Here is a 24,531-nt window from a genome sequence, read left to right on the forward strand (position 1 = left end):
ACGCCATAAAAGTCCAGCATACTTTCCATACAGTTAGACTCTTTCTTTCCGTCCCTTTCCCTTCCCTTTTTCTCCCAACGCACTGGTACTCTGCCGAGACGCTTTCCTTTCCGCAGAGTTGCCGCCGCAGCCGGCCCGACGGACAACTCGCCCGCTCTCGGAGGCTGTCCCGGGCTGGGAGAGCGGCGCTCCGCCGGGGGCGGGCCCGGCAGCGGGGGCGAGGCCGGCGCCGGAAGGAGGGTTCGGTTCCGGGCCGCTCGGCGTCATGGAGTCTCTGTGGCGGCTGAAGCGGTTCGACGCCTTTCCTAAAACCCTGGAAGATTTTCGGGTGAAGACGTGCGGAGGAGCGCTAGGTGAGCGCGGGGGCTGCGGGTGGCCGGGGGACCCTAGCGGGCCGGCGGTCGTCAGTGGCTCGGGGCGGCGGTAGGCGGGTTGCTGTGGGGCTGATAGTGGTTCTCGTCTCCCCGGCAGTGACGGCTGTCAGCGGGCTCATCATGGTGCTGCTTTTCTTCTCGGAGCTGCAGTACTACCTCACAAAGGAGGTAAGTACCGCCGACGGGGCGGGCCCAGTTCCCGGTGCCACCTCCCGCTCGCGGCGGGCGACCCTTCTGGGCGCCCGGTCGGCCCTCGCCCCTGCCCCCGGCGGGCCGCGCCCCTGGGCTGCCCAGGCAGCAGCTTCGCCCCTCATAGACCCGCGATTCGCGGTATTTTTCTGTGCCCTGGCCGCGGCGGTGGGAGGGAGCTGCCCTCCCCCGCCTGTGGCGTCCCGCCGGCACAGCGCAGCGTCTCGCCGCCTGCGAGCAGCCATGCCATGCCAGCAAGCGCTGAAGCTCTGTCGTCCCCACCCCCACACGTTCCGAGATTCCCCCAGTGATTTAACACCATTGCAAATTGTGTGTGCTGGGCTGGGAATGGCAGTGGCTCAGGTGCCTGGCAGATCTCTTCTGTCTTAAAAATCAGCTCCTGGGCCACAGCACCGAGGGAGAGGGACCTTTTGATTTTCTTCCAAGTTAAATGGAACTCTGTTTTTCCTTTATTCTCAGGTTCATCCAGAATTGTACGTTGACAAATCAAGGGGAGATAAACTGAAGATCAATCTAGATGTTATTTTTCCACATATGCCTTGTGCTTGTGAGTAGGACTTCTGAATGCTGATGATAATTTTTGTCCTTGGCAAGGACTCAAGAGGCTCAGTGTGCCCATAACAAATGAATGTTTATAGATCACTTTCCTTGCGCACTGGTTTCAGATTTGAGCATTGATGCAATGGACGTAGCAGGAGAGCAGCAGCTAGATGTAGAACACAATCTGTTTAAACAACGTTTGGATAAAGCTGGCAATCGTGTAACTCCAGAGGCTGAGAGACACGGTAAGATGCTGTTTTGCCTGTCCAGGATGGATGCTCTGGTAGTCTTTCCACTGTATGCCTGTTTTGAGATTCATGGAGACAAGTGACAGCTGTAGAGTGTTTAAATGCCACAAAGTCTTGAAGACCTTGTAGCATGCAGATCTATTAAACTATTCTTACACTCAGTACTTTTGCAAGGAAATCTTTGCCTGGTCCCTCTGAAATTACAGCAAAAGAACCATGGATGCATTTGAGGAATAAAGTTGCGCAGTTAGTGGTCTTTTGGGATTAGAAATCAAGCAGCTGTTCTGGCAAAACTTAGCTTTGGTTGTATGTTTAAATACAGTGGGTGAACAAATGGGACTATGTGGTTCAAGGAAAGAGCCTCTCTCCAGGGAAGGCTCCAGTGACTTAACCCTTTAGCCTAAACTTGCACCTTACTCCATTAACTTTGTGTGTGTTAATGCACACCTGATAAATATATATGCAAAAATACTATTTGCAAGTTGTAATAAGTGATCCTTGGCTACATAAACCTCTCCTCTACATTTTTTACGTGTTATGACTCATCCTTTTTCTTTGATACAAAACAGAAATGATTCTGACAAAGCATTTCAATCTCACAGTAATACTGTTCTGACTTTTCCTTTCCAAAACATGAGTTACTTACTCCCTTTTCTGGGAGTCAGTGTACTGTGTATCAACATGCCAAATGTGTAGCTTTGTATCACTTTAGATTTAACATTTCTGTTGTTGACATTGAAAGGCTAAACTAAGCCAAGAGCTGAACAATTGGCAGGCACAAGGATTTCTCTGGTTGTCGTGGGAATGTGGTGATAGTGTTGTTACTACTGTGTCACTTAGCAGCCACCACAGGTTGTGGATTACAAATTTGTCTGGGGACAAAAACTATTCTACGTGTTGTGAAGCAGGTCTTGTGTCACTCGTAATGTTCTGATTGGGTCTACTTAAGACATGTTTTAGCAAAGCCTTTATGCAAGTAATGTCTGATGTTCCAACAAGGCTTACAGATGGCCAATTCTTTGCATGGAGGCTGTTCTTGAGATGACAAATGCTATGCTCCTTGTTGGTCTTACTTCACATGTCAGCAGGCTACATACATACCATTTCAGGTGGGCATCAGGTGTAGGGTGTGCAGCTGCATGTTGTGTGTGGAACAGTCATTATGCATAGAGCAGAACACAAGACAGAATTTCTAGATGTGTCTCATCACTTTGAATCCTCTTTTGTCTTAGAGCTGGGAAAAGAAGAAGAAAAAGTGTTTGATCCAAATTCTTTGGATGCTGATCGCTGCGAGAGCTGTTATGGGGCAGAGTCAGAGGACATTCGGTAACCTTTACACCTTTTTCCTATCTTCTTAGCACTTGAATCCAGGTATGTTTTATGCATATTTTTTTTCCAAATGTCTGTGAAGGTCTGTGCAATGAAATCCTCCTCTTAGGCATATGTTCAGAGATCCAAGTTGTTGTGGTTTGGCTATGCCTTTGGAAGCTGCACTTAAGATTGTTGAGAAGGTACATCTATAGGTTGTTTGGATTGTCTACATGCCTGTTTAAGCAGTACAAAAGTAGTATCTCAGCAGACAAGAGATTTTCTGCATTTGTTTGGTGTCCAGAGTGGAGGTGTTTAAATGATTTCACTGTTACGTGAGCTATCTTGACATAAAACCTGGTTATGTCCTGGCCTTGCCTTCTTGCTTCTGCTGCTGGCATTGCATCCTTACAGGAGCAAAGACCAGACATCTATGGCTCACACAAACAATAGGTGTCTTTTTGTATTTCTCATTCCTCCTAACAGCAAGTTACTGTAAAAATGGATCCATGATAGTCCATATAGGTTCTGGACTAATCTTGGCTATTTTTGGCTCGGTGGTAACTTGATTTGTCCCATATGTCAGGTTGTGCCGTTTCCCAGAGATGTTTTCATCTTGAGGGATTCATAGTTGCTGCCTTCAACAGCAGGAATTCCTTCAACATGTCCAACAAAACATGAAACCAAGGAAGAAACCTGGAGTTTTTTTCTGGTAACCAAGGTGTTATCCACAGGTAGAAAAGTACATAGAAAATTTGTTGTTAAACCCCCCTTTAGCCCAATGTCTTGGCCTGAAAACAAAGGAAAAGAGGAATAGAAACAGGCAGATGCTTTGTTCACATGAGGAAGTTCCAAACTGCTCGTAACTGTGGGACACTGATGTTGTTTTTGTGGCATATTACTTTGCCAAGGGCTGCCTTGGCTGTGTAAGGCCAGGCAGAGCCCTCTTCAGACTCCAGTCCTGCACTCAAATAGCGTGCATCCTCACCTTCAAATCTCAAAAGGCACATCAAGAAGCTAATGCTCATTCAGGGGCATTAGGCCACTTTTCAAGGTCCAGTCCCCAATGTTTGTGTTGTTGCTTTGTTGAAGAAGAATCCATCAAGGATTCAAGTCCTGCACTGGAGCATTTGTTCTTAATGGTAAAGATGGTAAGATGGTGCTTGTGCTTTTTGCAGGTGTTGTAATACTTGTGATGATGTCAGAGAAGCATACAGGCGGCGAGGCTGGGCCTTCAAGAACCCAGATAGCATAGAGCAGTGCAAGAGGGAAGGGTTTAGCCAGAAAATGCAAGAGCAGAAGAATGAGGGCTGCCAAGTGTATGGTTTCCTAGAGGTCAACAAGGTGAGAGAGAGCTTTTGCTGTGAACCTGCTGCATGATGGTGAGGACTGTGAAAATGCAGAGTCAAGGCATTCCTCTCCTTTTCCAGTTTTAAGTGCTCACAAGACTTTCATAGAATAACCTCTGGGATCAGCAAGGTCTTTGTACTTGTCATGGGGTCCAAGAGGACAGTCAGGAAGAGCAGTGGGAAGAGGCTAATTCTGGTTTGTATTCTTGTAGGCTGGTAGGAAGTCATGGCAAAAGTTTTGCCTTTTCCTCCCACCTCGGTACTGAGTCTTTTTGCTGAGATTTTTGAAGGAGGAGAGGCAGCTTCTTTGAGCTTGAATTGTTCCACCTGCCCTTCTGGAGGCCACAAGTGGATGCTGGATATAGCAGTAACCAACAACTCACCTGCAGAGGTGGTGGAGAGAGGGAAATGTTATCTTCTTTAGAAAAAAAGTGGAAGCAAGGCTATTGGAGTTGATTGTCACGGCTGAAAATGCTCAGAGAGGTGGTTTTTGCAAGTGATGTATGAAAATATATAAGGTGCACCAGGTAACTATGTAACCTGTCATTTTGCAGGTTACCCCCACAAACACACAGTTTGCATACCCAAGTACCTTCTAGAAGTCAGACCCAGGCTTTTTTTTTTTTTTTTTTTTTTTTACTTCAAACTCTGTTCTTTTCTTTTGGTTTTTTTTAATCCTTGTGTATTTTTCCTGGAGACCACAATCTTTATTTATAGAAAGTAGATCTTGTACTCACAAATCCAGACATTGTGATTTGAGTATCATAATAGGTAGCGATCTGTTACGGGACCCTCTCTCACAATGTATGATGAGCAGGAAGATTCCAAGGGGAATACTGGATGTAGGAACGGTCCAAGTGTGAGTGTTACTGGGGAAGTTTCTGGGGCCTGTTTTTAGGCACTTGGAATTTTGCCCATCCTCATTCTCAACAGATCTGCAGTTAACATAAGGCATAGGTTTGCCATGGCATTGAAGATGTAATACAGTATGTGAGCTTGGAACATTCACATCTTCCAGGGCAGAGTTTATATGATTGCTAGTAAGTGTCAGGGAGGATTGGCACTTAATATCAATATCCCTTTCAGAGTCCCGGATGAAATTTTACCAGTTTGTCTTTTGCAGATTTTTTGGGGGTTGGGTTGTTTCGGGAGGGGAGTTTGGTAGGTTTAGTGCTTTATTTTTGCATTCTCTTTTTTTTTTCTTGTGTGTATACATTGGATCACTCCTGATTATTGTATTAAGTGTTTTCTTACCTTGTTCACTCTCACTTTCTCCACTCCTTTTCTTTGATACTGTTTTGTATTTTCTGAAGGGCTAGTCAGTTCCCTCCTTGGAGTTAATTCCTGCTTCTCCTCATTTTTATGTTTACTAAATAATCTGCATAGAACAGCTATTATCCACATCAGTATTTAATTATGGCTTTCAGCATCACTGCCTGTAAGAAACATGGGAAATTCATACCTCTCTTAGGCTAATGTCTGCTACTACTATCACCTGTGAAAATGAGTTGGTTGGTATCTGTCTTGTGTAAACAGAATCTTAAAAGTCCAAACACCAGTAACTTCTTTACTTACATAGATTCAGTCTGTTTAATAAAAGGTTACTCTCTCCTGCAGGTAGCTGGAAATTTCCACTTTGCACCAGGAAAAAGTTTCCAACAGTCTCATGTACATGGTAAAGTATTTTCTTTTCCTGCTTATTTGACCTTTTCCTTTCAAGTGTGTCTGACCATTTTCTGTTAATATCTTTGCATTACTGTCTATAGTAACAACATCACTGCTTCAGTGGGGAGGACATTGTTGAAGTTATTTTACAATGCTTTAGAGCTATCATGGACAAACAGAAAAGTGGTTTCTAGGGGTGCTGCCACATGGGTGTGGAAGAACTTGGGAGAGAATGTTTCTGGGCAGTCTCTCAGTTCTGCAAAACTTTGCTGCTCTGCAGTCAAACAACCTCAGTTAAGGTGTTTGGTCCAGAACCTGACTACCAGTACCTCTGGAAGGGATATTTTCCTCCATTCATGAGTTTCAGAGTAAAATTTAAGTTGTGAAGGACTTCCTTGAGTATCTATATAAATATAGCGTGGCCAGAAAAATAGTGGTAGTTTACAAAATCATGTAATGGTTTGAGTTGGAAGGGACCTTTAAAGGCCATGTAATCCAACCCCCCTGCAATGAGCAAGGACACCTTCCACTAGAGCAGGTTGCTAAGAGCGCCATCCAGCCTGGCCTTGAATGTTCCCAGGGACTGGGCACCCACCAGCTCTCTGGGCAACCTGTGCCAGGGCCTTATCACCTTCAACATATACAATTTCTTATATCTAGTCTGAATCTGCACTCTTTTAGTTTAAAAGCATTGCCCTTTGTACTATCACAACAGACCTTATTATAATGTCTGTTTCCATCTTTCTAATAGTTGTCTTTAGGTATTGGAAGGGACTCTCAGGTCTGCCCAGAACCTTCTCTTCTTCAGGCTCTCCCAGCCTCTCTCCATAGCAGAAGTGCTCCAGCCCTTGGAGCGTCTTTGTGGGCTCCTCTGGACTCCTTCCAGCAGGTCCACATTTTTCCTGTGCTGGGGATCCCAGAGCTGGAGGCATCTCTGCAGGTGGGGTCTCACCTGAGTGCAGTAGAGGGAAAGAATCCTCACCTGCTACTCATGCTGCTGGGAATGAACCCAAGATGCATGTGGTTTCTGGACTGCCACTGCACATGGCCAGGTCATGTTGAGCTTCTTGTCCACCAACACCCTCAACTCCATCTCCCCCGGGCTGCTCTTGACTTGCTCATCCCCAGCCTGCATTGGTACTGGGGGTTGCCCTGACCCAGGTGCAGCACCTTGCACTTGGTCGTGTTAAATCTCATGCAGTTCACTGGCCCCACTTCTCAAGCTTGTACAGGTTCCTCTGGATGGCATCCTGTCCCTCAAGCATGTCAACTTCAATACTCGGCTTGCTATTATCTGCAAACAGGCGGAGGAGGCACTCAATCCCACTGTCAGTGTCATTGATGAAGATATTAAGCAATATTGGTCCCAGTATGGACCCTGCTTGTTACTGGTCTTCATCTGTATATTGAGCCATTGAACACTACCCTTTGGACGTGATCATCCAACCAATTCCTTATCCAGTGAAGAGTGCACACATCAAATCTGTTTTTTTTACTTATATCACTCACTCCAATTTAATCTGTACCACTGAGGTAAAGGTCAGGGGAGAATGCGAATGTGCTTGGTGAGAGTAACTGGTGTATTTGGAGAAAAACAAACTCTTGAGCACAGAAGAAGCACTTTTGTACAAACAACAATAATGAGAAAAGCCTGGTTTTCCCCACAATACTGATTGTTCGTAATAAAAAAAAAATCTCACTTATTGTAGCAAAACCTGCTTTGTGTGCTTAAACTAGCATGACAACAGCAACCTTACTACAGCCAGGATCAACAATGTCACAGCATATATAAGGAGAAGCATCTCTGCATTACATCTCTCTAACAGTCAGGAATGCAGGCTGGCTGCCTCAGAGCAAGTACTTGGTGTATAGAGAGGAGGGGATGGAAGTCAGGATAGCTCTCTAATTGCATGTCCTCCAGAAGTGCTGTACAGCTGAATTAAAAATTCAGTCAGAAAATACAGATAAAACCCAAAAGGGCTGTGTAGTCACTGCCAACCTCATCCACTCATTTTCTTGTTCCCACTGGCTGTATCTGATGGCCTCCTCTTTATCTATGGAAAAAGAGTGTGTGGTTGCTTCCCACTCTCTCCCTGTCCCTCAGCATGTCATAGGCCTTTCCTGTGTGGGGCTCACGGCATATCTTTCCCTGCTGAAGAGTCACAGCTTATGAAGCTGGTCATTTGTGGAAGCCATTTGACCTCTGAGCTTCCTTGCAGGATTTCTGTGAACCTGTTTCAGTTCAGCTCTGTCTGAAGGTACCAGACTGCATGCAGAATTAAGGTCCAGGCTAAGCATGAGACGCAGTGGCCTAATGATTTTATTCCTTTTGTTCTCTCTTGCTTTCCTAATTATTCGTAACATGTGATTTTCCTTTTTTCCCAGCCTTTTTCTTGCCAGTGTTTTCATGGCACTAGCCAACAAACAAGGAGTTTTTCCTGACCCATAAGGGAAATGGACTGCTCAGAGCATGGTTGTTTTCTTGTACGTGCCTCACTGTAACCTTTCTTTGTAATCCTTTGGTTTTTTCTCCCTTTAATCACAGATAAAGAATTTGACTAGCATTAGAGGACAGGGTTCTGTGAGATATTTCCAGAACTCTTACCTCATTTGAGTCATATTTCCAGACAAGAACTTATGTGTTTGTGGTGTTTGATTCCTTCAGTAAGGTCTGCATTAACATGCAGTCCTGTTAATACACTTAACAGAATGTAACACAGGATGAAGTTGAATGTCGAAGAGAAGTCTGAATATTCCAAACGGTTGTTGAAATTCGTGTTAACAATTCACTAAATAATTTTACTAGACTTATTTGATGCAGAACTGTAATGACTGACAGTATTTTTGCTTTTTCTTCTATTTCCTATTGATATGAAACAGTAGAGAATATGGGAGTGGAGAATATCAGTACTGTGGAAAGTTCAGTCCACTGCACCATTCTTCTTGGCTCCCATTGGAATATGTACCACGTTTGTACGGCTGATGGTTGGAGTTTTATTTTGTGGTGGCACTGAAATACTGAAGCTTGCATATCAGCTTTTCATTTTCTTGCGTTGTTCCTCTCTTCTTATGTTGAGGGTTCCTGTTGTTTCATAGATCTCCACTCAGGGAATGGGTATGGGCATCACTGTGACAGTGCCAAGGGTCCTATTAAGCAGCACTTCATAGATCTGACTGCAAATGTAATCCTGATCTGAGCTTCTGAACTTTCGTCCTGTGCTTGGTGTTAACATCTTAAAACTCTAACTTCTTTTCTGGGGAGAAGCAAGTTGAAATGGCTTTATTTCAGAGAGTAGAGTAAGAGGAGCTGACACTCATGACAGCACTGTATAAGGTGCAATTTTATTTCTGTTTAGTTATTTAACTTCAGTTATATATCACTTTATTTGCATAAGGTCTGTGTTCTCAGCTCTCCATTAGAGGCTGAGCACTTTACTACTAGAGGTAGTATTTTAGCTTAGTTTTCACGATTACTATATGTTTTAGTGTGTATTGCTACTCATTCCTAATCTCAGGTCATCAGAATTGTCCTGTCTAGGATGATTCACACAACTGATCTTATGCCTTCATGCCAAAAAATTATTAATTACCTATTAGCTAGTGCATAAATACAATGCTTGAACTTCTTGGACGGGTACTCCATCTCTGTCCTTCACATCCCGTGTTCCCTGAGAACCCGAGCTGAACCTTAGGAAATGTGTTGCCTTTGAAGCAAGCAGTGATGCTGCTTTTTATTCCAAGTTATTGGAAGCATTTTAAATTGGTCACTTTAGGCTTGCACCATGATGTGGCATCATCAGTATCAGAGAAGACCCCCCAACTCCGGAATGTCATACTGGCTGCAAATGGTTGTTTGTTGTTCAGTTGCACTGAGAAATCCCAGATCATTAGGAGGAGAATTGAAAGAGATTGTAAGGAGGACTTCCATCAGAATTCTTAACACTGAAACTAGTAGTTGTGCCTCTCCTGCATTAAGGGAGGCCAGAGTCAAACATTACCGATACTTAGAGTCTTCTGTTTTAAGCAGCACAGCCTCAAACCCTGCTTATTCATTTGGTTCTTGCTGAGATTGGAGTTCCTTCACTGTAATCTGTTTAGGCTTTGAATTCTAAACTGAGATTTTATGTTTGGGTTATGTGATGTGCTGCAGGTTTTGGTGAAGTTCTCTCTTTCACTTGTGCATCTGCAAGTACAGCCTCCAGCATCAGCTGTGCCTGTTTATGACTCTGAATATCCTATCTGTTTTCTTTTGCAGCAGTTCACACCTTCTGTATTTCCGTCCTGTCTCAGAGGAAATAGGAATGATTGGGTGATTTAGCTGTTTAACCTCTGAGGTTTGTGGTTCATGGGCTGCTGCCATGTCTGTCCATGCCTGTACAGTAGCAGCCATCTCCTGCTTCATCTGCAGCAGTTGACAGTGAGTTTCCTGCATGCAGAAACTTCACCTGTGTAGTGGTAGGCTCTTCAAGAGAGTGATGTTACCTATATAATTTCCATCTTTCTTGCTCTATTTCTTACAGTTGTGGGGAAGCTGAGGGCTCTCATTCCTCCTTTAGATTGTCTTTGGACCATTCTGTTGCTGAGGTGCCATCATCTTGCCACCATGACTCTTGCCACCATGTCTTTTTAAGAGAAGACATTGAGCATCATGCTTTTTTACAGCCAGAGAGCTTTTTAGGATTATTTAAAAATGTCTCATTGGATTCCTTCAATTCCTTAGAAAAAAAGCTGGTGTTGATGGCGTCATTCAGGACATTCTGTCCTGAAGACACGCTCACAATGTCTGTGACAATTTCTGTGGATGGAGCAGTCTGTATGTGGTCCAAATATTGTGGTTTTCTTACACCCTACATGTCAGCTGGAGGAACAAAGTTATCTTTGAAGATGCTGTTTTTGGGAGATTACTATTTGTTTTCATCCTCTTTTGTGGTGATGACTGTGGAAGGGAAAAACACAGGTAAGCTGATCTTTGAGATGATGATGGTCTTGGAAGAGGAGCTGCCTACTTGGAGCCACCAAGCTTTGCCTAAAAAGGCAAAGCTTTGTTAGCTCTCTAGGAGTCAGATCCACTGGTCAGTTGTACATCTTCATTAGTGTTCTGCTTATGTATTTAAGGAAGGGCTTGTTTCTTTCTCTGCTAGAGATTGTTTGACAGCCAGAACTATTCGAACTCCTACTTGGACACTGTGGATGACCCCAAAAAGCCACTCTTATTTTGCATCCTTTTTTGTGTTTTGATTACTGAGTTGTGGAAAGATACCAAGTGTTTGACTGCAGACTGGTTGTCATTTTTCAAGTCCCTTGGCACCTTCTCAGTGTCAGCCAAGAGCAAGTGACACTAACTCCTTTTTCTGCAGAGACTGCAGCCTCATTCTCTGTTCCTTTCCTACAGACCCAGTAGTAGTGGGCCTGTTACTATTGCCCAGGCCTCTACAGATAGCAGTTGCTTATCTGAATTCTTCTCCTGCCCAACAACATACTTGAAAAAAAATGATGTGGGACTCAGTCTCCATCAGGACACCAGCTGAGTGTGAAGGAGATCCAAATTGTCTGATCACCTGTACACTATTCCTTCCATAGAGGAAGTGTGTATGAGCTCATTCTAACTTCTATCCCAAAGTAATGTCTGTTAGGGAACTGCTTTTATCCCCATACTGAATACTGAATGCTGAGAGTCTTACTTCATCCTCAGCATTGCTAAGGACTTTTCTTTTTACGCCAGTGACATCTTATCAGAGTTTGGTTGTCTTGGTGGTGAAAGACATGAGGTTTCACCCATTTATGGTAGACAAACTGTTTTCAAGTTATATCAAGTCTGTTTTGGAGACAACAAAAATGACATTTTCATTTACCACTTCACTATCATCCTCAAGTTGTACCAGTTGTTGGGAATGCTTAACATTTGTCAAGCAGCCCTCTGGAGCGGCCTTACCTTCTCCATACCAAAAATCATGGTATTGTAGAAGCACCACCAGAGGTGGATCAGGGGGGTAGAGGGGATCAGAATTGCTCTGGGAAGGATTCAGAGGCCCATAAGTCTATAAGGCCCTATAAGCTTATGACAGTTACTGACTAGTGTTAAATATATATATTGCACAGTGTTGAATACACATGAACAAGCTTTTGAAACAAACAAAAAATGGAATTTACGTAACCTCCTTTGAGATATGCTGTTCAAACATACATTTCCCCTGTCCCCCATCCTTCCTGTATTCACCTTTGTCTGGATCTTGCAACAGAATTAACAAAACCACCCTCATGGTTTGTTATTTGCTCTGTGCATCAGGTGAGATGAAAGTAGCACAGAACTGATTAAGAATAAAAACCTCTTACCCAGCTTTGAATGTTAATATGTTGTAAATATAAACCTTGAGTGCATTTCTGAATAGCTTTGCTCCTAAAATGACCTCTCTTACCTCTTATGACTGGAAAAGAATCTAAATATAACCAGCATTGTTGTCTGGCGTGCTGGTTTGGAGTTCACTTAACATATTTGCACATCCCACTGTGTTTTTCCTTTTGGTGATTAATTCCTGCATTTTGGGTTCTCTGTTACACTTTAAATGATTGCTTCACCAAATATCAGTCCTTTAGCTATCTAGGGGGTCATTTTATATGGCCTAGAAAGCACACTAGCACAGATGTTACTCTTCCCCTTTTTGGTATGAACTTTAAATGCTAGTCTACCTGAATCTCTTTATCTTTTCTTTGTAAGGATCTGAACATTTCTCTTTTCTCTCCTACTCTGCTTGTTTTCCCAGTGCACCTCTTGAGATTAAGTGTTGCTGTATCCTTTTTTTTTCCTCAGAACTGCAGAACTAACATAATTTTTGTTACTTGCTGAGCCCATAAATCTCTTTTGGAAGGAGCTGTTGATCTAGGCTGGGATTTGAGAAGACTTCTAGGAAGCTAAAAGGCAAGCTATTCCAAGACATTCTTCCATGGTAAACAAGGTGGAAAAGGTTAAGAGTCTTTGTCCTAAATGATTTTAATATCTCCATGTTGGAGAGAATGTGTTGGCAAATGTTTAGCTGCACTGTGCAGCTAATGTGCTTGACATGTTGGAGTGACTTCTGCCTTTTCAAGTCAGATGAGACAATTATCTCACTTAATCTCATTTGTTCAATACGTTAGAGAATATCTCCTGAGAATTCATGTACCAAGCCAGCTAATCTGTGAGTAGTTTGTAGGAACTTTTACAAGGGTTAGTAAACCACTGGATTTTTCTAAGGGTAATCTTGGCAGTTGCAGGTTGAAATGCGGTGTTTCGATTCAGTAACATCTGGCAGAGGACTCATTCTCAGCTTTGCTCACTCCTTCTTTTAGCTGCAACATTTTCTGTGTTGCTCCCTGCCTCATTACCCTCTTCACAACACATCCTTATGCCACTTCCATCTTCCTGCCACTGTGCTCCTGTAAGGTATTTTCCTCCATAAAATTCATCCCCAGTTTGAAAAGTGGTGTCCTAGCTCACCTTGGAGTAATGTGTTTGGGTGGCTGTCTTTGGTTTCTTGGAACCTTCACATGTTTATTGACATAGTCCTGAATGGCTGTAAGTGCTGTTAATCCTCTTTTAGGGGTTAAGGGCTGAATTTTGAAGTCTAAGGAGGCCTTGTGATTGTTCAGGTCAGAAATGCAGGATTGGGAGAATTCTTCAGATAGACAGCAATTGTTAAAACTGTGTACTAAAACAGTGAACAAATCTTGGTTCTATAAAGCAGACAGAGCTCTTGAGAAACTTAAGATCTTTCACAGGTATCTTTGACTATTAGCTGTGGTTAAGGAAATGAAGAAATGTATTTGTTTCTTCAGAAATAAGAGCCTTTGGTCCTAGCAGACAGTCTCATAAAGATCTTCTGTTCTCTTTCCTTGTCCTGTTCCTTCTCTTAGCAGGCTAAACAGCCTCCTGATTTATGTTAAACTAACTATGGTTAGCTAAAAATGTATCTGCAACATAGAGTATGTACACATGTGCTTAGCATAATCATCAGTGATCAAAGAGAAGTAAACCTGTGGTCTATTGGAAGACTGATTTAGGAACCAAACTGCTCTATTGCTGAGTTGTAAATCACTTATTGGAGAGGAGTTTTATAAAAAGTACTTAATTGTGGAAAGCGTAGCAGAGCACTCTGAGGACATTTTGTTTTGGATAGCCGTAACTAATAATAGGGGCCACACACAATGTAAATCTGGTGTAACATGTTAGTTAATGTCTGGTCCTTCTCAAGTGGTGCCCTGGGATTTCTCTGGTACTGTGCTATTCCTGTAAGTTTTGTCACCGTCACTAGTCCTCAGTACAACGTCACATGTGACTACCCAGGTGATAAAGCTGATAAACGCCATAATCCTGCGAAGGGTTCTAGGAGCACCGCTACCTGGAGGATCATCCTTCTGCCTGTCTGTGCATCACTGTGCCAGTGCAAGTTTTGATGCACCTGTGGGATTCACCTTACTTTGGAGCTGTTCTGGCTGGAAAAATAGCGTCACATAAAGCAAGACTTGCATTTCAACCTTTTACAGACTGATGTGGCTCATGACTGAAAGGTGGGTGGGATAGGAATGAGCTGTGGGACCGAAAGCTGGCAGGACAAAGCAAGTTTTATTCCTTTGGTGGTATGAAATCATAGAATACCCTGAGTTAGAAGAGACCTACAAGGGTCATCATGTATGTGCAGTTTAAGTGCAGACCCACCAGAGCCAGGATCTTTGTGGAACTTTGTAATAATTGAAGGTTAGCCTGCTAGTGTCTGTACAAAAGGCAGCAAGACTTGACACTTCACTGGCAGCCAAGCCATGGAACTCTTGACTTAAGTGCAAATAATAGTGCACCATGAAACAGCCTGGTGTTGCTGGTAACCATTAAGAAAAACAGTATAGCATAATGCCAAGGCCACTTCTCCTGTCTTTCCTTCCTCTGCCCACCATCACATATACTTCCAAATTTTTACTAGGAATTTCTTTTATAAAGTTCATTGATACAGTTGTCAGCATAGGCACACAAATCTGTGTGCTGTCACTGTGCTAGTGGCAGTGACAGGTCTGTGCTCCAGTCAGAGACAGCAAAAGGATTATCTGAAGCCAGTGCAGCTCTGAGCTCTTTGTAATGCAGAACCATTGCCTTAATTCCAAGTACTGCAGCCTTAGTCTCTGGGCATTTAGCTGTGAAATGCAAGGACCTCTCCCTACATCTGAGCCTTAGGAGGAGGGTACTTTAAGGTTAACATTTCTTTTTCTTATTGTACATTCTGTGTTTTGCATGCATATCTCTTTGGTTTTAGTAAGGGTTTTATATAAATACAAGTACAGCTTCTGGTGGTTTACTGAAAAATGTTAATAGAAAGAAGTCCAGAGTGCACTCATGCTAAGTAAATGTTTTAAAGGAGAGACTAGTTCAAATCAGATCTTTAGCTTTGCAGCTTGTCTTGTGCTAGACTCTCAAGGGAGCAGCATTCCTAATCTTCCTTAATGTAGCAACACTTGGTAATCTGACTCCATTAGCTCCTAAAGTAATAGCCCACGATTATTGATGTGTGTTTCATTTTGCTAAGGTGAAAGGTGAGGTCTGCCTTCCTGAGCACATGAATTTACCTGTTAAAATGGCCACAGCTTCTGGCTTCTTTGAGATGATTGTGTGACTTTGGATAAACCTGGTAGAAGCGATACTGAAACGGAGTTGCAATTTATATTTTCATCCTGAGACTGATGCTTCTGGTATTGCATAAAGTCATTTAAATAGCAAACTAAAAGATATCCATTGCCTCCCACTGCCTGTATCTGTGCCAGATCCCTTCTAGGGGTGTGTGGTGCTGCCAGCATTGTCATATTGCTGTATGTGGGAAGGGCAGAGATCCAGCACTGGTGACAGTCACCTCAACCCTACCAGTGGTTTGCAAATACCCTGCTCAGGCCATCCCTGCAAAGACTTTTCCTTTCCTACTCTGTTCTCTCGGCAGCAGTAGCAAGGCTGGTAGGCAGAGTGCTGAGACTTACTAAGACTATGACGATTTTTTTAGGGCCCTTGCATGTGATATTAAAGCATGTGCTCTGCTCAGCTGTTAGTTTAGATCTGTTGTGCCTCTATGTTTTACAGCAGTGAGACGAGTTATGTGTGGCTAACAGCAAAGCTTTCCTTTCTTGCCTCTGGGATCTTGTTTTTGCCCTAGATGAAGAATACATGCAGGTGAGGACTGAATTACCTAATCTGAAGTAACCCTAAATTAAAGTTACTTTCCTTCTTTCTAGCAGTAGCTCTGTGTCAGGAGGGGCATTAAAGCAGTTTTATCTGTCACACACCCTACTATGCAAGCAAGAGAGAAACCCAGGCAATTTTAGATTGTGATGGAAACGAGAGGAGCTTCTTTATTGCTAGAATATGGTAGACATGTATTATTGTTATGACAATGTGAGCTATATTGTTAACTGTTTTTCTATTACAGTTCACGATCTGCAGAGCTTCGGACTTGATAATGTAAGTGTTCCTAAGGCAGTGGTCTAGTTCTCTTAGTCTGTTTTCCTTCTGGATTTCCCTCCTATTGCCACATTGACATCCTAGATTGCAGCAGATTTGGCTTTATGAGTCTAAGCAGAACCTGGGACCTGCTTTCACAGAGGGTTCTGAAATACATTCTGGGACATTTGCATGCTGCGTGGTGAGCCTGTGCCTCTCTTCCTGAGCCTGCCTTAATCTATGCTTCACAGTTTCTTAAGGTTGATATTGTCACAACTGCTTCTGGATCTGTTGGAGTTTACCTTGTGCTCTCAGGTCAGCAGATGATGCTCATACCTGTGCCTCCAAGGCAGCTGATAGCATGTGCTCCTATGGCAGCGAGAGGAGTGGGTGGGAGAGCCTGCTCTGTAGATGGGAGGAAAGGGCGCCAGGATCTGAGGATTTCCAGCAAGAGAAGGAGAAATTCCACGTCTTGAAATCTCCTATGAATAAAAAAGAAGAGCAAATGTTTTGGAGTTTACTGTTAGGATGCACAGAGAAAGGGAGCACCTGTTTCCATTCTAGAGCCACACTCAGAAAAATATACAAACAATGAACTTCAGGCCCCTTACTTTCCCCCTTGTGTGCTGTGCAGCTGTTTGAGTTATTAGCATTTCCATTTCAGATCAATATGACGCACTATATCAAACATCTCTCATTTGGAAGGGACTATCCAGGCATTGTGAACCCTCTGGATGGGACAGCCGTCACTGCACAGCAAGGTAAAAGCCAGCTGAGAGAAGTCTCTTTTTAAGTGTCTGTATTAATAAGTGTTAGAACAAAACAGGAGCAGAGTTCCCGGTTTTAACAAGAACCCTGACAGAGTTACGTGAAATGTGACTCCTCCACCTTGTGCTCTTTCTGGAGCATCTGTCTCCATTCACCTGGAAGAAATCTGCAACCATGTTTGGATTCTGTGACCTTTCTGAAAGATATCTCTGTTCTGTGTTCGTGGATGCACAACAGCAGGTACAGCACATCATTATTAGAGGCCTTCCTCAGATGTTGTTCAACATCTGTTAGACACCTGAAGTAAGAGAGAACCAGAAGATGCAGGGTAGAGAAAAAAGGCCTTATTGGTAGTTGCTGGAGAGCTGTGGTGTCTGCCTTACCTTGACATACCCAACAGTAAGAGCTTGAAAAGCTGCAGTGAAGTTGAAACATTGCTGATCTTTTCCGGATAGCTCCAGATTTGCTGGCTTGAGAATGAAAGACAGTTTTCTCCTCATGTTGTTGCTGTGCATGTGTTTATTTATACAAGCCTGCTTTTCTGTGAAAGGTCCTTTACATGCCACTGCAGAGTTTTGGTATTTTTAGGTCCACTGAAGTCTGAAAAGTTTGTCTTTGCAGGTACTTGGAGCTGTATGTAGTAAAGCTTGGAGAAGGAAGTGATTTGCTTTGAAGTGGTGATAGGATTGTTAGTCCTATCTGAATTTGTTCTTTTAAGTTTTCTACCACTGATTTTGATCTTTGTACCCAAATCAGAGGACAGCATTAAAAAAAAAATACAGAAAAATTAAAAGGTGTCATAATGTTCAGTACGATTATGATGCTGTAGTTAGCCTGTGGAGTAACAAACTATCTGAGAGGGAGGGCCTGTAGCTGACTGGTAAAGCCACAGCTAGCCCATAGTATGAGCTCAAGCTTTTTCATCCTGAGCCTCAGGGAACCAGTTGGTAAATTCTTGAAGACATGATCCAGTAAAGAAGTAGGAGAAGTAGATTGCAGGTCAGATTTATGTTTATTGCAGCTAAAGATACCATATGCAAGAATTACTTCTGCTGTAGAAATGGATGAATAATCTTCTCTAGGGAATTTCATAGAAAAAAGTTTTTTTCTTGCATTCTGTTATCCTTAAGAGAATTGAAGGAACAGGCTGGTCTGAGGCAACAGTAGGGGTTCTTCTATTTTTTTCTTCACTGGTCCAGATCTTCCTTTTCATCTTCTGATACAATAAATGCCATGCTTCTACAGGAATAAACTGCAGTGTTAATTGTAGTTGATAAAAGATACCCATGTAGACCTGAGTATGTTTTCTTAAGGCTATGTTGTTAAAAATAATAAATTTTCCTGGGCTAGAATTGAATTTTCAAGAAGTTTTATTGGTAAAGCTATAGCAAGTTTGTAGGTTTTCCATTTAGTCAAGGCCAAAATGCCATTAGTTTTGGTTTTGGTTGGAGCAGAAACAAGATTCACTTTGGTGAAAGGAAGACTCATTTCAGACTTTAACTTTTCTGTCCTTGAAAACCTCCAGTAGCTGTTGTGCAAAAAGATGTTCCCTGACAAGTTGAACAAAACTAGTCTGTGTCTACACAAAAGCTTCCAGCTTATTGCCGGATATTAATTGTGTCTCTCCCTGTCTTTGCTTATAGCTTCCATGATGTTTCAATATTTTGTCAAAGTGGTCCCCACTGTGTATAGGAAAGTAGATGGTGAAGTAAGTACCTTTTTCCCTGTTACTTTGACAAGTGAAAGCCTTCACTTTCTCCTCATATTCTTGATGCTGACAGTAACTGGGGATCCAGGTGTGTTGCCAGGTGTATACCAGGGGCTGTGTTGTACATTCAGTACTTGGAACCCCCAAGTATGGAATTTGGTAAAGAAACCGGGATAGTATCTTTCTCAGCTTGGATTGTAATTTGTGTCAGATAACTTAGTAGGGAGGACAGAACATAATTTCATTTTACAGAAAGCCAGTTTAATTGCTCTAAGAATAGGACTAGTATGAACAACATGTAGAAGAATGGCAGGGCACACAAGAATGCTGGAGAGTGATCTTCATTTATGTGAAGATAGGCTATCTCTGTCTTTCTCCACTCTCCTGCTTTTATGTATTGTTTCCTTTATGCTCACTCTTGATTATTTATCAGTGCTGTCTCCTGAAGCATTCTTAGCAGGACTGCATGTTGGTAGAGGATGACATAGACTTAGGGTTGAGAGGGACAGCTTAAGCCATTAAGTCCAGCCTGGGTATGATGCATCCCTCATACTATGGGCTAGCTGCGGCTTTAACTGGTAGCCTATAGTAAAAATAGACCTCATGGCAAATACCTGATCCTGATAGAGCTCTTCATGACTCTTTCTAACCAATGTCAGGCTGCCCACATGGGCAGGGCTACACTGATGTGGTTCACTGAACTCGTGTTTTAGTAGCCTTTCCTATTCCCTGTTAGCAAAACAGCATTTGCTTTGTTTGTTTCCTGGTAGGTGGTAAGGACTAACCAGTTCTCAGTTACACGACATGAGAAAATAGCAAACGGGCTACTGGGAGACCAGGGTCTGCCTGGTGTCTTTGTGCTGTATGAACTTTCGCCCATGATGGTGAAGCTGACAGAGAAACACAGGTAAGAGACATTTCATTTTATTTCATTCATCCTTCATTGATTTTGTCATTTTGTGTAGCTTGAAACTTCATCCTCACTTAGACATGACAGTGCAAATGCCTGAAATTCATCCAAGCCCCTTCCCAGCCAATGGAGAGGAAGAGATGCTCACTAATGTCCTTCCTCTCCATGTGAACCCTGGTTAGGGACTTGGTTTTTTCTGTTATTATGTGAAGCATTGTAATCCAGTATCAAGATGAAAAAGGAAAGTGGTGCGAGGAGCAGACGTGTGATATAATGGTTCTTGGTTCGGACTTCTAATGGGAAGACTAGATTTACAGAGCATACCCATCTTACCAGCAGTACCCACACAGTCCAACTGGTTCCTTACTCTGCATTTTCCATAGCTTTTCTACATCTTGTAGCCAGTGTGGAACCTCTTCTTCTCTCTGGATTAATGGCCGGCATGTAACTGCAGGGGAGGGGAAGCTGTCCAGTCTTTGAGGTTCACAATGGGGGATAGACAATGTATCTTAAAATGTATTAACATGTGCTTAGTGATTTAGTTACTGTGTTACACGAGCCTGATATGCCTTCGGACTGAGTAGGAATGAATAATGTCTTAGGGATTAAAAGTCCATATTTTAGGTTTATAAATTCAGTTCTTCCTCTTAGTGCTGCTGACTAAAAGTAGCAGTGACAAACTCCATTCTGTAGCCAATAGGGGTTAATTAATTCTTTAATCTGAGAATTGTCAGCTATGAATATTTAGGTAATGCATACTTATATGGTGTGATGAACATTATTATAATTATTAGTTAATTGTTACGTACCTGACATTGGTATCTGAGCTCATGCTGGTTGTTCAAATTCTAGGTCCTTTACTCACTTTCTCACTGGAGTTTGTGCCATTGTTGGAGGCATATTTACAGGTATTGCACCTTTCAATCATTTTGCTTTCTAAAGTGTAAGCATTTACTGTCTTGCTCTTTCTAAAGTTTGCATGTCTGATAATAAATCCCCATTTGACGAAGAGAGATGATTTCAGCCTTTGGGAGGCAGTACAGCATGTTCTGCAGAGCCACAGGAATGGCATCAGACTGTAGTTAGCACTGGAGACTTACAAAATGCTGTAGATCATGTAGATCTATTACAGCATTTCATTTCATTAGATCTGTAGACCTGTCATAGTATTTCATTCTGATGCTCTACAGGATATTTTGTTTTGAAAGGAAGCTGTTCTTCACTGACTAGATGAAAGCGTCTTTACTTGCGTTCTTGGTCAGCTTGGGTCAGATAGTTGCTTTCATGTGGAACCAAAGCTGGTAAAATCTGTGAATCCAGGTTGCCATGAGCATAATATATATCTCAGAGATATCAAACTGTGCTCCCAGACATAGGAGCTCTGGCTACTGTTCTGCAGGGACTGGATGGGGTCTTGTGAGGAGAGGCTGTTCCTGCAGATCTGTCTGAGTATCTGCACTTCACTCTTGGTGCTGGCTTCTGGAGTAGCTAATCAGTATCTGCTCAGGTCTGTGCATGGGAACAGCCTTGGTCTAGCCTTGCTCTCCAGGTAGTAATCCAGGGTGCTCATAGTGAGAGATGTGGGTGTTAAGGGCCAGCCCAAAGATGTGGTCAGGGACCTGAGAAGCCAGTTACTGTGTCACATAACATCTTTATCACATACCTATAACATCATACCTTTATCTGCAAGGTTTTCCCATCATCTGAGGTGTCACAGTGCTCAATTAACCTGATAATGTTAAACAGAATTTCTGTCTGCAATGAATTTTATCCTGTTCATCTCTGTGGTTTGAAAAGGCTTTCAAAAATTACTTTCATGACAAATTCAAGTGCCCTTTAGCACTGACTGAGTTTCACAGCCAATTCATGTTTGCTGCCATACACTGCGCTCAGACTCTGTATTCTAGAGATAAAATCAACTGGTGGCCAGTTATGCCAATTACTTGTACCAGCAATAGTGTAGCCAGCAGGACCAGGGTGGTGACTGTCCCTGGCTGCACACTGGTGATGCACCTTGAATCCTGGGTTCAGTTCTGGACCCTTCATGACAAGAAAGACATTGAGGTGCTGCAGTGAGTCCAGAGAAGGGATTGGAGCTGGAGAAGGGGCTGGAGCATAGGTCTGATGAGGAGCAGGTGGGGTTACTCAGCCTGCAGAAAAAGAAGCTCAAGGGAGACCTTTTCACTCTCTACAACTACATAAAAGGAGGTTGGAGCCAGGTGAGGGTCAGTCTCGTCTTCTAAAAGGGACAGGATGAAAGCAAATGGCCTCAAGTTGCACCAGGAGAGGTTTAGATTGGGTACTAGGGAAAATTTCGTCATGGAAAGGGTTGTCCAGCTGTGGCACAGGCCGCCCAGGGCAGTGGTAGAGTCACCCTCCGTGGAGGTATTTAAAAGACATGTAGGGACATGTAGACACTTAGGGACATGGTTTAGCAGTGGGCTTGGCAGTGCCGGGGACAATTGGATGCAATGACCTTAGAGGTCTTTTCCAACCTAGATGATTCTATGCTCTTCTAAAGTCATCTCTGTAACAGTGTTCGAGTAACAATGTCAAATTGATTCCACAAGTAGAGATAATTTCAGGGCAAAACAACCACACAAGTGTCATCTGAAGCATTACTCAAAGACCAAGTATTAAGTCCAATAATTCCATATTATATAGTAATAAACAGAAGATTCAATTCCCATTTTAGCTGCAACTCTTTGTATAATATTGAAATGTACGTCTTTGTGTACGGCCAAGTAATCATTTACTTATTGCTTAGATTAGATTGAGGTTTTGAATAGAAGAAGACTATGAAGCTTTATAAAATCCTGTCATTGAAAAAAGGCTCCCTAGCAGCCTTTGTGTTCCCTCCCTGGCAGGAGCTCAAGGTTCCTGTCCTGTGAAAACCTTGATTGTCTGGGGTTTGTGGTACGTTAGACCCATTCTGAGTTTTTCTGTGGTCACAAACAAGCGCTGAATTAATATGCTGCTTCAGGGCCAGAGAGGTTTGGGGAAAATACTGCAGAAATAATTAAAGGCAGTGGTTTGTATTGCTTTGTGTCTGGTGGGTGTACATTGCAGTCTCCAATAAAGGGCATCCATCAAGGGCAGCATATGGTACTTTGAAGGTGAAAATGAGCAAGAAATGGGAAACATGCCCTTGGCAAGCTGAGTCAAGGCAACAGTGTGGCATAAAGCTCTCCACTTCAGCTTCCTCTCCAAATTCTTCTCAATCATCAGTAAACACATATGACTCAGCCTGTCTCTTTTACTTCTGAAAAAGAGATCTTTTCTAGAGAAGCATGATCACCTCTGCCCTGCAGGCTGGGTCTTTTCTTGTCCTGAGGAGATGAGGACTTTACTCTTCTGAGCAGCAGCAGCAGAACCTTTTTCTGTCTGGTGGACCTGGGATTCCTTTCCTCTGACAGCAGGGTTTGTGCTTTCTTTCCTTGAGAGTTGTTCTCTCTTTGAGGCATGTCTGACTTCATCCATTTGGTTTTCTCCTTTTAGTTGCAGGTTTCATTGACTCCTTGATCTATCACTCAGCACGTGCCATCCAGAAGAAAATTGAACTTGGGAAGACAACATAAAAAATAAGCAATGACCTCGCTCCATTTACAAACAAACAAAAACCCCCAAAAAACCTCCAAGCCTCCAAGGAGAACTGAACGGTCTCTTTGAAACGCAAGTGATCTTCTGAGTGCACAGGAGAAGAGGTTTGGAATTTCCAGACGGCCCTAACCACTCACGTGTTACTGTGCCCTCATTCTTTGGCCTTAGTTTGTGGATGGAACGACTTGAACCTTACTGCTGTAAAGATTAGCTGTCATATCTGGCTGTGCAGACCCTGCTGTCAAACTCCTTTTGTGTCAGTCCATGTTCCTCCAGTTCTGTTCCCCTTCCCAACAGAGATGCTGGAGATACTGCATCCTGTTTGCCTCAGAAATAATGTACTTTATTATCAAGAGACCTGTAATGGATTGAAGTTGCCATCAAATAAGCTTTCTAGCAACACCATCAGGGATTTTCAATTTTTCTTTAAAATATTTCTGGGTGTGCTGATGCTGTATGTCAGACTTCTGTGAAAATGTGCTGAATCCCATCTGTTGCCTTCCAGCCATCCTGGGCTGCATGGGGAGCCTAAGCATTTGGGATGTGCTTTCTGTGCTGGGGGAGCTCCCAATTGTTCTTCTTATGAAAGATGCAAGTTGATATTTCAGAAAAAAAAAGTCTCTGGAATTTTAATTGATTTTTAAATTTTTTTTTTCATTTCCCCTTGGTGTATATTTTGAAATAATGTCCATCCTCTGTTTGTTCTGGTAAGGCATATGGAGGAATAATTAAATTATTTGAACTAATCCTGGTACTGAATTGGAAATTAGAATTAAAAGACACCTGCATTGTGGCAACGTACGTAGCGATTGTGATGATGATGGTGCTTTTTTTCTGTTAAATCATCTCCACAAGTGAGTAAAGTGCTTGGTATGTGGAACTATATTGGTAGAAATTTCAAAATAATGAGGAAAAAAAAATGTGAATTCTTGCCTTATTTGAGGTAAAACAGAGTGATTACTCTTAAATTTCATATCTGGATTTGCTTTGGTATGACTCTAGTCTTGGTCCAAGCAATTGGACAGGCACAGGATCAAATACTGCAGAGAGAAAGCTGTTTCGTAGTTCATTTTAAAGCAGGTTTTGCTAGGCAGTTGGTTCTTTTAGTTAGTTGAACTTACCTATTGTTGCACCGGGGATTCTTGCAACACGTGTATCAGACAACAAGGCCCGGGAGGAAAAGAATATATGGACCAATTCTTGGTAGATATTTTCAGAGATGTTTATTTTTCCAGCCACCTGGTCAGCGACTTGGCCAAGAACTGAGCAATCAAGGGACCAGAGGGTCCTTCCCAGGCAGGGGAACACAACCAACCAAGGGGGAATGAGGTTGACCAGGGAGCAGGGAAACCCTGTAGGCCCTGCCTCTACCCCGGGGCCCCTCTCCCAGGACCACATGGCAGG

General features: G+C 42.9%; 1 protein-coding gene across 1 annotated transcript; it reads left to right on the top strand.

Annotated features, from left to right (window-relative positions):
* The first annotated feature begins 240 nt into the window (after positions 1-240).
* ERGIC3 (ERGIC and golgi 3) lies at positions 241-23,932 on the top strand. Its single transcript, XM_039563329.1, has 13 exons — positions 241-353; positions 472-542; positions 1,044-1,131; positions 1,250-1,369; positions 2,605-2,698; positions 3,859-4,024; positions 5,647-5,704; positions 16,131-16,162; positions 16,806-16,902; positions 18,553-18,617; positions 19,388-19,524; positions 20,380-20,435; positions 23,026-23,932. Exons 1-13 carry the CDS (start codon positions 266-268, stop codon positions 23,103-23,105), a joined length of 1,152 nt encoding a protein of 383 aa, XP_039419263.1. The 5' UTR covers positions 241-265; the 3' UTR covers positions 23,106-23,932.
* The last annotated feature ends 599 nt before the right edge of the window (positions 23,933-24,531 follow it).

Source organism: Corvus cornix, chromosome 20, assembly GCF_000738735.6.
Source record: "Corvus cornix cornix isolate S_Up_H32 chromosome 20, ASM73873v5, whole genome shotgun sequence".
Taxonomy (NCBI): Eukaryota; Metazoa; Chordata; class Aves; order Passeriformes; family Corvidae; genus Corvus; species Corvus cornix.

Coding starts and splice junctions, on each gene's coding strand:
- ERGIC3 (XM_039563329.1), top strand. CDS start 266: ATGGAGTCTCTGTGGCGGCTGAAGCGGTTCGACGCCTTTCCTAAAACC. Junction 354..471: donor GACGTGCGGAGGAGCGCTAG/GTGAGCGCGGGG, acceptor TCTCCCCGGCAG/TGACGGCTGTCAGCGGGCTC. Junction 1,370..2,604: donor TCCAGAGGCTGAGAGACACG/GTAAGATGCTGT, acceptor CTTTTGTCTTAG/AGCTGGGAAAAGAAGAAGAA.